This window comes from Theropithecus gelada, chromosome 16 (assembly GCF_003255815.1).
Source record: "Theropithecus gelada isolate Dixy chromosome 16, Tgel_1.0, whole genome shotgun sequence".
NCBI classification, from domain to species: Eukaryota; Metazoa; Chordata; class Mammalia; order Primates; family Cercopithecidae; genus Theropithecus; species Theropithecus gelada.
The window spans coordinates 37,888,487-37,901,630 of NC_037684.1; the positions used below are offsets into that span (position 1 = coordinate 37,888,487).

The 13,144-nt window shown below is 44.9% G+C and overlaps 1 protein-coding gene across 2 annotated transcripts in view; it reads right to left on the minus strand.

Moving 5' to 3' along the window:
* Positions 1-13,144, minus strand: part of TEX2 (testis expressed 2) — a 118,758-nt gene that overhangs the window by 33,927 nt on the left and 71,687 nt on the right. For both annotated transcript variants that reach the window (XM_025361527.1, XM_025361528.1), the window contains exon 5: positions 9,102-9,349. In XM_025361527.1, coding sequence (XP_025217312.1) covers positions 9,102-9,349 — 248 coding nt within the window. The remainder of the gene's footprint in view (positions 1-9,101; positions 9,350-13,144) is intronic.

A 13,144-nucleotide genomic window follows, 5' to 3' on the forward strand; every position in this document is an offset into this window, starting at 1 on the left:
AAAAAAAAAAAAAAAAAAAAAAAAGCAAAATTAGATCTAGCTACATGGTTTTGTATTCTTTTTTTTTTTTGAGAAGGAGTCTTGCTCTGTCGCCCAGGCTGGAGTGCAGTGGCGCAATTTTGGCTCACTGCAAGCTCCACCTCCCGGGTTCAAGGATTCTCCTCCCTCAGCCTCCCAAGTAGCTGGTATTACAGGCATTCACCACCACACCCGGCTAATTTTTCGTATTTTTAGTAGAGACAGATTTCTCCATGGTGGTCAGGCTGGTCTCAAACTCCCAACCTCATGTGATCCGCCAGCCTTGACCTCCCAAAGTGCTGGGATTACAGGCGTGAGCCACCGCGCCTGGCTGGTTTTTTCTTTTTCTTTTTTCAGTTTTACTTAGATGTAATTCACAGATTATACAATTCATCCATCTAAAGAGCACCCTTCCATAGCTTCTGTGGAAAACAGTATTACGGTTCCTTAAACAATTTAAACAGAATTACCCTTAAGATGCACTAATTTCACTTCTGGCTATATACCCCAACAAACTGAATGCAGGGTCTCAAGACGAGATATGTGTACACTGATGTTCAGAGCAGCATCATTCACAATAGCTAAAATGTGCAAGCAAGCCAAGCACCCACCGACGGAGGAATGGATAAGCAAAATGGGGTACACACATGGAGCATGATTCAGTCTCAAAAGGGAAGGCGATTCTGACTTATGCTACCACATGGGTGAATCTTGAGGGCATTAGGCTAAGTGAAATAAGTCAGTCACAAAAAGACAAATACTGTATAATTCTACTTATATGAGGTACTTAGGATAGTCAAAATCCGAGAGACAGGGAGGGAATGGTGGTTGCTAGGGGCTGGGAGGAGGGGAACATGGGGAGTTACTGTTTAATGAGTATAGAGTTTCAGTTATACAAGTTGAAGAGAATGGTGGTGGTCAATGCATAACATTATGAATGTATTTAATTCTACTGAACTATACATTTTTAAATGATTAAGATGGCAAACTTTATGTATTTTACCACAAAAATAATTTTTAAAAATAGAGTACAATTCAGCAGTTTTCCGTATATTGAGAGTTGTATAGCTATCACCACAGTCAATTTTAGAACATTTTCATCACCCCCCAAAGAAACCCTGCACCCATTAGCAGTCACTCCCTATTCCTCCCCAACTCCTCCCCATCCCCCTGCCCACCAGTCTAGGAAACAACTAGTTTGTCTGTATGAATTTGCCTATTCTAGACATTTCCTGTAAATGAAGTCATACAATGTGTTCTTTTGTGACTGACTCCCTTCACTAACATTTGCAAGGTGTATCCATGTTGTAGCAGTGCCTCCTTTTTATTGCATAACAAACTTATTTTTATTGCATAATAATATTATCGTCTATGCTATACCATACTTTATCCACTCACCAGTTAATGGAAATGTGGGTTGTTTACCACTTTTGTTTTGTTTTTTTAAACAGAGTCTTGCTGTGTCATCCAGGCTGGAGTGCAGTGGCGTGATCTTGGCTCACTGCAATCTATGCCTCCTGAGTTCAAGCCATTCTTGTGCCTCAATCTCCTGAGTAGCTGGGACTACAGGCATGCACTACTATGCCTGAGAGATGGGGTTTTGCCATATTGGCCATCCTCCTGGTCTCAAACTCCTGGCCTCAAGGGATCCACCCAACGCAGCCTTCCAAAGTGCTGGGATTACAGGCGTGAGCCACTGTGCCCCCACCATTTTTCATTTTTGGCTATTGTGAATAATGCTACTATAAATATTTGTGTACAAGTGTTTGTGTAAACATGTATTTTCATTTCTCCTGGATATATATTTAGGAGCGGAACTGCTGGCTCATACGGTGACTCTCTTTAACTTTTTGAGGAAATACCAAACTATTTCCCACAGTGGCCGGACCATTTTACATTCCTGACAGCAACGTATGAGGACTCCAGTTCCTTCCTTCCCTTCCCTTCCTTTCCTTTCTTTTTCTCTTTTTTTTTTTTTTTTGAGGTAGAGTCTCACTCTGTCACCCAGGCTGGAGTGAAGTGGCGTGATTGCAGCTCTCTGCAACCTCTGCCTCCCAGGTTCAAGTGATTCTTGTGCCTCAGCCTCCCCAGTAGTTGGGATTACAGGCATGCGCCACCATGCCTGGCTAATTTTTTGTATTATTAGTAGAGATGGGATTTTGCCATGTTGCCCAGGCTGGTCTCGAACTCCTGAGCTCAGGCAATCCACCCACCTCGGTCTCCCAAAGTGCTAGGATTATAGGTGTGAGCCACCGCCCACAGCCGAGGACTCCAATTTCTCTACATCCTCACTAATACTTGTTATCATCTATCTTTTCAAAAATTTTATTATTTATTTATTTATTTATTTGGTAGAGATGAAGTTTTGTCACCTTGCTCAGGCTAGTCTCGAACTCCTGACCTCAAGTGGTCCATTTGCCTCAGCCTCCCAAAGTGTTGGGATTACAAGTGTGAGCCACCACCATGCCTGGTCATCATCTGTCTTTTTCATTGTGGCCATCTGGGTGGGTGTGAAGTGACATCTGACTGTGGTTTTGATTCACATTTCCTTGATGACTAATGATACTGAGCATCTTTTCATGTGCCTGTTTATTTGGCCGTTAGTGTATTTTCTTTGGAGAAATGTCTATTCCGATCCTTTGCCCTTTTTTGTTGGGACAGGGTCTTGCTCTGTTGCTCAGGTTGGAGTGCAGTGGTGCAATCACTAATCACTGCCACTCTGACCTCCCTGACTCAAGCAATTCTCCTGATTCAGCCTTCTGAGTAGCTGAGATTGCAGGCACACGCCATTATGTCTGGCTGATTTTTTTTCTTCTTTTTTGTAGAGATGCAGTCTCAAGATGTTGCCCAGACTGGTCTTGAACTCCTAAGCTCAAGTGATCCTCCTGCCTTGGCCTCCCAAAGTGCTCAGATTACAGGCGTGAGCCACTGCACCCAGCCCCATTTCTTAATCTGGTTATTTATCTCTTTGTTATTTAGTTATAAGAGTCCTTTATATTTCTAGGTACCAGTCCTTTATATTTCTAGGTACCAGACCCTTATCAGATAAATGACTTGTAAACATTTTCTCCCATCCTGTGGGTTATCTTTTCACTTTCTTGATGGTATTGTTGGCAGCACAAAAGTTTTTAATTTTGATGAAGTCCAATTTATCTATCTTTTCTTTGGTTGCTTATGCTTTTAGTATCTTAGCTAAGAAGGTTTACTGAACTGGAAGTCACAAAGATTCACTTCCGTTTTGAGCGTTTTATAGTTTCAGCTCTTATATTGAGGTCTATGATCCATTTTGAGTTAATTTTTGTGTATGGTGTGAGGTAGAGGGCCAACTCCATTCTCTTGCCCGTAGATATCCAGTTGTTCCCGCACCATTTGTTGAAGAGACTATTCTTGCTTTCCACTGATTTGTTTTAGCACTCTTGTCTGTATTCTTTTTAAAGTTTATTTTTAAATTGGATATATAGCTTCATTTTTTTACTTAGTGCACCATAAACATTTTCCTATTCCACTTCTAGGTGTTTAAAAAGCCTACTTTGTGGGGGCAGCAAGAGAAGTCCTGCAAAACTATTCTGCCAGTTACAGACTTCCTGGTTTCTATCGACTCCTATTTGCTTTGTAACATTTTCATCTTCTGATAACATGAGTAATCCAGTTTATAGACATGAGATGATGAGCACAACTAGTAATAATGAGGACAGGACTCTCCATACCGGGTGGCATATGTTAATATTATCTCTAACATTTTTTAAAGCCGTCTGTTGAAATGGAGAGTGGAAGTGCCTTATGCAACCTGAACACCAGAGCCTCACTACTGGAGGACAGGCACCATGGCCTCTCTCCCAGGCAGGCAATACAGGGCACACAGAACCAGCAGCTTCCTTGGACTCACACCCCTGAGCAAATCTGCAGCCGGCCTGTGGGGTCTCTCTTCCTGATGTACCCATGCTGGAAGTAGTACTATTGTACTTGTAGATGTTTTTAAAAAGAGAGTTTCCTTGTTTCCTGAATTAAATCCCTCCCAAACCAGGCACTAAACATTTAGAAAACTAGGCCCTTGGCCCCCAAAATAGTGATATTTTCTAATTCAAATTTTGAGCTTAATAGCTCCAAAGCTGTTATTTCAATATGAAGAATCCCCTAAACATTTTTAATTATCATAGGTAAGAATAACTGCCAAAAGGCTGGGTGCAATGGCTCATGCCTGTAATCCTAGCACTTTAGGAGGCTGAGGCAGGTTTGAGCTCAGGAGTTCGAGACTAGCCTGAGCAACATGGCGAAACCTCATCTCTACAAAAAATACAAAAATTAGCCAAGGGTAGTGGGGTGCACCTGCAGTCCCAGGTACTTGGGGCGCTGAAGTGGGAAGATCGCTTGAGCGTGGGAAGTCAAGACTGCAGTGAGCTGTGATTGTGCCACTGCACTCCAGCCTGGGTGACAGAGTGAAATCCTGTCTCAAAAAAAAGGAGTAATTGCCAATAATGTTGAGCATCGTTTAATACAAATCTAGTCTATATTTACTAATTTTATCACTGCGTATGTTTAACATTGGTTTGGATCCTGAGTACCAGTGATCTCACAATGCTCCATTCACTTCCTGAACAGTGGTCGAACTCGTTTAGCATTGAGCAACACGAGAAAAAGGAGACCAAGTATGTACAAGTGGCCATCAGGTCCTAGAGTCCTCAGGGTAAGAGATGCTTTAGCCATGACCTATAAGAGGCAGAAGTAGGGTGAGGGTGGGGGTTAGAAAGAGGTTGCGGCAAAGGCTAGAGCTGCATTCTAAGCCCCACCTCTGAAAGAGAAGGGAATAGGCCACTCAGGCAAGAGTCTCGGGGGTGGTGGGTGGTTGACATTGAAGATGTGATGGTACAACTTGAAGAGATGCCAAAGGCCCCTGTGTATCCCTCACCCCTCTGAGTCCTTCCTGGACTCATGATATCAGAGGCAATATGGACCCTAAAAAATAACTTGGCTTTGGCAAGGGAGATGAGTGCTAATGACTTCCAAATGGTCCGCATTTGGCAAGACTGTGGGGAAATGGGCACTGCCATACCTTCCTGCTGGGAATAAACATTGCTGCCACCCTTATAGAATGGAATTTGGAAATATCTGACAAAACTATGTGTGCACTCGCCATCTGACCTAGCAATCCTACTTCTAAGGTTTCACACTGAAGACATACCCCAAACAGCACAAAAATACAGTCACCAAGGTATTCTGCCGCATTGTTTATAATTGCAAAATATTGTAAACTTATATGCCCATAAAGGAGAGAGACTGAATAAACTATGGAACATCCTCACAGTGAAGCACTTTGCAGCTGTTTAAAAAGAAAGGGGGTGGGGGGGTGCCTATGAGCCGATGGGGAGTGATTTCCAGAATGTATTGGTAAGTGAAAAAAACAACATACAAAAGAATATCCATAGCATGCCAGCCTCTTAATAAGACAGAAGGGGAAATAAGAAATACAGAAAGTATAAGCCAGAGACTAAGGAGGCTGGTTCATTACAGGGGGTGAGTCAGAATGGCCTGGAGAGACAGAAGGAATAAGGCCGGGAAGTAAGTTTTTTCTGAATATGCCGTTGTACAGCTCTGATTTTTGGAACCATGTTAATGTTTCACATGCACAGAAAAGAAAACCAACAGGGATTGGGAAGAGGGCCTTCATTAGCTCAAATCACAAAATAAAGAAACTGGCAAAGAATAATCTCCACTGACTTGTAAAGGAAGGAATAAATGTAGTACAAGAACACCGGAGCAGACCCCACTTTCCCAAAATGGTGCAATGACATTTCCCATCCCACAGGCTCTTCTGGGAATCTGCTACTCCCATGGCAAGAAGTAAAATCTATGCCCCTCTCCTTGAACCTGGGAGGGCTCTGTGGCTGCCTTGACTAATGGAGCGTGATGGAAGTGGCACCTTACTTATGACAGTAGGTAACACAGTTTCAGCCCAGCTCCTTCTTGGGGTGCTTGCCCTGGGAACCCAGTTTCTGTGCTGAAGAAGGCCAGGCTAAATGGAAAACTGAGGCCCCCCTAGCACTCAGCCCCAGATGAGCTCCAGTCAACAACCAGCATCTACATACCCTCCATGGGGGTGAGCCATCCCAGAAGCAGATCCTCCAGCCCCCAGCCCAGCCTCCCCAGGTGAGTCTGCATGCAGCAGACAGAAGCCGTCCGCTAGGCCTTGTCTGAATCACAAATTCAGGAGGAAAATAAATAGTTGTTATTGCTTGAAGCCACCACTTTGGGGGTTGCTTGTTCTGCACCAATAGGTAACTGGAACAAAAGTCAAGACCGTCTCCACTGCCAGACCATCCCGGAGAGTCAGGATACAGCTCACGCACGCTCCAGGAAGGCTAAGGGGTTGTGGGGGGCTAGCACTAGAGCTCATGTACTTTCTTTCTTCAAAGGCCCTTTCGAAGACATTTCTCTCTCTGGCTCTCTCAAACTGAGAGCCAGAATTCACACAATTCTGGCTCTCAGTTTCCTAGCCCATGGCAGCTATCAGTCATTAAATTAACATTAGGGTTGGGGGTAGAAGATGGGGACAAGGGCTCAAGGAAAAGCTAACACAGCAACACCAGCCAACTGACAACTGGGAGAAAGTATCACAGAGTCTCAGACTGGGGGTGACAGGCCTTTTGACCTCTATACTCCCTGTATGACGACAGGCCTAAGTTTCTGTTTGTTGTATTGAGTCTTTAAAGTATCAAGAAAAGATGAAATTATTCCTTCCTAATCTGCCACAGGGGGCCAGGAAGTGCAATGTGGTTTTAAAAAATGTTCGGCCAGGCGCAGCGGCTCAAGCCTGTAATCCCAGCACTTTGGGAGGCCGAGGTGGCGGATCACAAGGTCAGGAGATCGAGATCATCCTGGCTAACACGGTGAAACTCCATCTCTACTAAAAAAAAAAAATTAGCCGGGCATGGTGGCGGGCACCTGCGGTCCCAGCTACTCCTGAGGCTGAGGCAGGAGAATGGCGTGAACCCATGAGGCGAAGCTTGCAGTGAGCCGAGATCGCGCCACTGCACTCCAGTCTGGGAGACAGAGTGAGACTTCATCTAAAAAAACCAAAAACTTCAGCAGAGGCCAGGCGCAGCGGCTCACGCTGTAATCCCACCACTTTGGGAGGCCGATGAGAGTGGATCACCAGAGGTCACGAGTTCAAGACCAGCCTGGCCAACATTGTGAAACTCCGTCTCTACTAAAAATACAAAATTAGCCAGGCGTGGTAGCGTGTGACTGTAGTCTTGGCTACTCAGGAGGCTTGAAACATATGGTCTTTTATTGCCCTGACAAATTCAAACAGATCAGGTGAGTGACCTCTTCCACACTGAAGAGGATCAATGGATAAAGAGCAATGGCTTGCTTCTCATTAAGAACAGAAATACACATGGTCATTGTAAGAGGTCAAACACAGCCAAAGGTGGTGGCTCACACCTGTAATCTCAGCACTTTGGGAGGCCAAGGCAGGTGGATCTCTTGAGCTCAGGAGTTCAAGACCAGACTGGGCAATATGGTGAAACCCCAACTCTACAAAAATACACAAATTAGCTGGACCTGGTGGCACACATTTGTAGTTCCAGCTACTTGGGAGGGTGAGCCCAGGAGGGTGAGAAGATCACTTGAGCCCAGGAGGTCGAGACTGCAGTGAGCCGTGTTCACGACACTGCACTCCAGCCTGGGTGACACAGCGAAAGCTTGTCTCAAAAAAAAAAAAAGAAAAAAAGGAGGTCAAACACCTGGATGTGAAAGAGAGGCTATGTCCCCCAGGCAGAGACTGTGCCTCTGAATAGTGTGCAAAGTAGAGGCAGGAGGCCTCAGGCCAAGCAGGCTTTCAGAATAACCCAGCAAAAGAGTCTCCGTGAGCCAAGGGGTCCTGGGGTCTCTGGTCAGGTTTTGCACACTCCATCACTCAGCAACTGTGTGACTAAGCTACCTAACTTCATCAAGCCTCCATTTCTTCACTTACAAAATGGAAACAATCTTGTCTAGTTTGCAGGACTGTTCATGAGAGCAGAGTAATTCTATTAAAGTGTCTAACAGGGCCTGGCATCTGGTAGCTTACAGGAGTTATCTTACCACAGATGATCCTAAGTCCATGTCCCATTACACTTTGTAAAGAATGTTCATGGTAAATCTTCAAAAGCACCGGGCATAGCCGAGGAGACTGAGAATTTGAAAATGCAATGGTTATGGAGGAATGAGACCTGAATCACCAGTGATTCTGTAACAACCCCTAGTGATCATCCAGTTGCTTAGGTCAAAGTGCAAATCTTGGCCTCCACGTTCTCTCCCGACAGCAAATCCAGCCAGTGTCTCCTGCCACGCACACCCCAGCCCAGCCTCTCCTCACCACCTACTGTCACCACCTTCACGTTGGTCCAGGCTTCACTATGACAGTCACCTCCCACTCCTTCTTTCCCTCTACAGCCAGTTCTCCACCACGAGTCACTTATCTTTTTATATGTAGATCAGTCAACACCATACCCTGCTCAAAACCCTCCCATGGCCTCCCATCCCTCCCCCACCTCAGAACAAAGCCAAGGTCCCTGTTGATCCTCCAGCCTCCCTACCTCCCCCTTTCCCTTGTTCACTGTCAGACCAGGCCTCCTTGCTGTTCCTCGAATATTCCAAGCACATGCCTGCCACGGGCCCTTGGGTTACTGCTTTTCCCACCGGGAATGCTCCTCCCACACCCATCACCGCAGCTCACTCCCCCATGACCAACAGGTCTGTGCCCAAAAGTCACCTTCTCAAAGAAGCCCTTCCTGACTACCCATCCAAAATAGCAGAGAAAAACAGTATAAACTTTTTAAAATTAAAAATAAATACATAAATAAATAAAATAGCAGTTCCGGCCACTTTCCCTCCTCCCTTGTCTGACTTTATTTTCATTCTTCCCGCCACCTGGTGCTTGTTTCTTGCTGTCTTCCTGAGTAGATTACAAGTTCCCCAAAGGCAGGGTCCTTCTCTGTCTTGTGTACCACTGTTATCCCGGTGCCCAGAACAGGGCTTCGGGGCATGAAGAAATGTGTCTAAGTCCAAAAGTGAAAAAGGCCCGGCCCAGCAGCCAGCTTTACCTTCTTTCCAGCTGTGGGGCTGCTCTCTGCACTCTGCAGGGGGCTCCTCTGGGGGCTTCGGCTTTCCTGGGGGACACACCTGCCCATGTACACGCTGTAGTCGAGAAGCATCTTCTGCCGCACGCTGCCCACCAACTCCTTCTGCTTTGGCTGCGACATGATCTCCTCCACACTGCCTTTGCTGCTGCTGCGGCTGTGGGTCAGGTGCCCGGAGGGACTGTTGTGTCTGCTGTGTGCAGGCAAAAGCCCTGAAGCCAAGAAGAGGGGGCTATTCACACAATGAAGAAAACCACTGCAAAGTAAGCGGACTCCTAAGAAAACAGCTACAATGCTATCAAATGACTGTTTAAAAATATTTATAAGGGGCCGTAGCAGTGGCTCACGCCTGTAATGCCTGTAATCCCAGCACTTGGGGAGTCCAAGGTGGGTGGATCGCAAGGTCAGGAGATCAAGACCATCCTGGCTAACATGGTGAAACCCCGTCTCTACTAAAAATACAAAACAATTAGCCGGCCGTGGTGGCGGGCACCTGTAGTCTCAGCTGCTCGGGAGGCTGAGGCAGAAGAATGGCGTGAACCCAGAATGCAGAGCTTGTAGTGAGCCGAGATCATACCACTGCACTCCAGCCTGGGCAACAGAGCGAGATTCTGTCTCAAAAAACAAACAAACAAACAAAAAAAACAACGTTTATAAGGTTATTTCCCACCCTGAAAAGTACCTTTTTCTCTAAGGTAATTTTTAAGAACAATTTTTATTCGTCTCCAAGATAATTAGAGTAATGAGAGTACAGAAATACAGTTGGTAGGTACTATTCTCTTTTCTCCTGATGATCTTTTAGGAAAAGATCAAATATAGGACCAACACATCCCAAGGAGCGGTGAACTTGTCAGTGCTATCAGGGGTAAATGGAAAGTGGGCAGAGACCTAATTAATTGTTTATCCACAAGCTCACAGCAATTCCAAAGATGTCACCTCTCATTTGACAAATTATGCATCAAGCACTTTCAAGCAAACCATGCTAAAAAGAAGACATAATCCCTGCCCTTGAACTCACGCACCTAAGCAGATAAATCACAATCTTCTGTAACAAGTGTCATAATTGCAACATGACTAAGGGACTCTCTAGGAAAAAGAAGGGGGTGACTACCTCTGCCCAAGAGAGTGCAGTGGTGCTTACCCTAGCTGACTTCATAGCAGTGACATCTACGCTGTATCTTGAGGGAATAGTTGCCATTTTCCTGGCCCAGGTGGGGAAGAGCATTCCAGGTAGAGGAAACAGCATATGCAAAAAGCAGTGGCAGGGCACAGTACATTTAGAGGCCAGTGAGAGATTCAGTGAAGTTCTAAGCATAGTACAGCGGGCAGGGGACAGGAAATAAGGATGGAGAGATTAGCCAGGAACAGACTGCAAAGTGCCTCAAAAGCCAGCCTTGGATTTAACATTGACCTTGTTGCACCAGAGAGGTTTTAAGCATGGGATGTGCCTGATGCTAACAATTTCATTTAGATTTACTCTGATGGCCAGGTGAAATGTAGAGTGGTTAAAATCAAACCAGGCTGGGTACAGTGGCTCAAGCCTATAATCTCAGCACGTTGGGAGGCCAAGACAGGTGAATCACTTGAGGTCAGGAGTTTGAGACCAGCCTGGCCAACATGGTGAAACCCCATCTCTACTAAAAATACAAAACATTAGCCTGGCATGCTGGCCCGTACCTGTAGTCCCAGTTACTGGGGAGGCTGATGCAGGAGAATCGCTTGAACCTGGGAGGTGGAGGTTGCAGTGAGTTAAGATCATACCACTGCACTCTAGCTTAGGCAACAGAGCAAGACTCTGTCTCAAAAAAAAAAAAAAAAAAAAAAAAAAATCAAAAACTCAAATCAAACCATTTTCTTCTTGAGAGGCTCCAACCATCGGAACCATAATTCCCCAGAGCCTCACAAAGGGTCATACAAGCCATTTCTTAATTTAAATTTTAGCCTGATAATTTCCAGCACTTCAATATTTAGTATTTTACACTGAATAACTATAAAAATATATTTTTTGTAACTTCTATTATCCTTATACCATTTTCATGTTTAGCATTATTTTTTTAAATGCTAGGCTAAAAGTTACACCAAAAACATTAAAAAATAAATGTAAACTTATATTACATTTAATATCCTGGATTGGATCCTGGAAAAGAAAAAGGACATTAGTAGAAAAACCAGTGAAATCCAAATAAAGTTTAGAGTTTAGTTAATAGTAAAAAAGAGAAAAAAGATGAAATAAACAGGGCAGCATGAACCCGACACTTCAAACCAAACTGGTCCCATTGTGACTGAGCCACACTCCATGTATGGAGGAAGAAAGGAGACCCCTACGAGGCTGGGCTGGTGCTCACTGCCCACAGAACAGCCTCTTCACATCACCTCACCCTTCCCTTGAGTGGGACAAAGCACAGAAGTCGTCACTGTACTGTGGGTCTCATGGACAACAGCCCCTGATAAAGTCAAAGACCTTCCTGGGCAGAGACCATACTGGAATTCTGCCAAGTGACCATGTGGCTTTCCTGCTGTCTCCAGACTCTTGTTTCTCCTGCAGGCCTTTCCTGACCTGCAGCCTGGGCACTGCTGGCTGGAGATGCAGACTCTCAGCCCCACCCATGACCTCGAGTCAGAACCTGCATCTTAAGATCCCCTCAAACATTCAAGTCTGAGAAGCACAATCCGTGTTGCTAGAGAAATCTAGGATTTTGGTGACAGCATCCCCGAGGGAGAGGACAGGGGCAGGTCGTTGAGCAGGAAGACTTCTAACTTCTTAGTACTGACAGATGTACCTGGCCTTAGAGAATCAGACCAGTCATACCTTCATGGCTGACCACCTATGCAGTCACTGATTCAGAGATGGGTTTGAAGAACAGCACAGTCCTCACCAATTTACCTTGCTAACTAGTTTAATCCCACTTTTGGTGGGTTAAACTTACCATAAAAATCTCAATTCATAGCTTTCAAAGGCAACCCAGACTTACAGATGTACAAAAAGACATTAGTGGTGTGTAAGCCTTGCTTGATTTTAGTACAAGTGAGTGCACTGAAGGTTTTCCCACATCTCTGACTCTTACCATTATGTTTGTTGTGTGGTGAGTGGAACTTTTGGCAGGATTTCCAAAAATGTGAACTCATTAAAAATAATCAAATGCTTTATTTAAGTCCATGAATAACGTGCCTCTTTTGAAGGTGCTCTGGGGGGCCCCTGAGTACCTAAAGTGGTGTTTCCTGGTGGCCCCATAAACCCCTGTGGGTTACCTGATTCTGAGCTGCAGTACCTAGACCAGTAGACCTTTATATTTCCAGTAGGAATATAATCTGAGCCACATAAACAATTTTAAATTTTCTAGTAGTCACATTTAAAAAGGTAAAAAGAGGTTGGGCCTGGTGGCTCACGCCTGTAATCCCAGCACTTTGGGAGGCTGAGGCGGGCAGATCACTTCAGGTTGGGAGTTTGAGATCAGCCTGACCAACAGTGAAACCCCGTCTCTACCAAAAATACAAAAATTAGCTGGGCGTGGTGGCGGGTGCCTGTAATCCCAGCTACTCAGGAGGCTGAGGCAGGAGAATTGCTTGAACCTGGGAGGCGGAGGTTGCAGTGAGCCAAGATCGTGCCACTGCACTCCAGCCTGGGCGACAAAGCTAGGCTCCATCTCAGGAAAAAAAAAAAAAAAAAAAGGTAAAAAGAAATAACAAAATTAATTTGAATACATTTTTGAATATATTTTAACTTAATATATCTAAAATATTATTTCAACATGTAACCAATATAAGAAGTTATTAATGAGATATTTTACGTTCTTTTATTGGACTAAGACTTTGAAATCCAATGTGCATCTTACACTTAGAGCACATCTCCATCTGGACTGGCCACACTTCAAGTGTTCAAAAGCCACATGGGGCGGGAGGCTACCGTAAGCAGCAGCACAGGTTTAGACCTACCAGGACAGCTAGGCAGTGCCTGGTGCTGAGGAGTTCTTACCCACTTGAATTTTCTTTTACTCAGTGTTATGGGT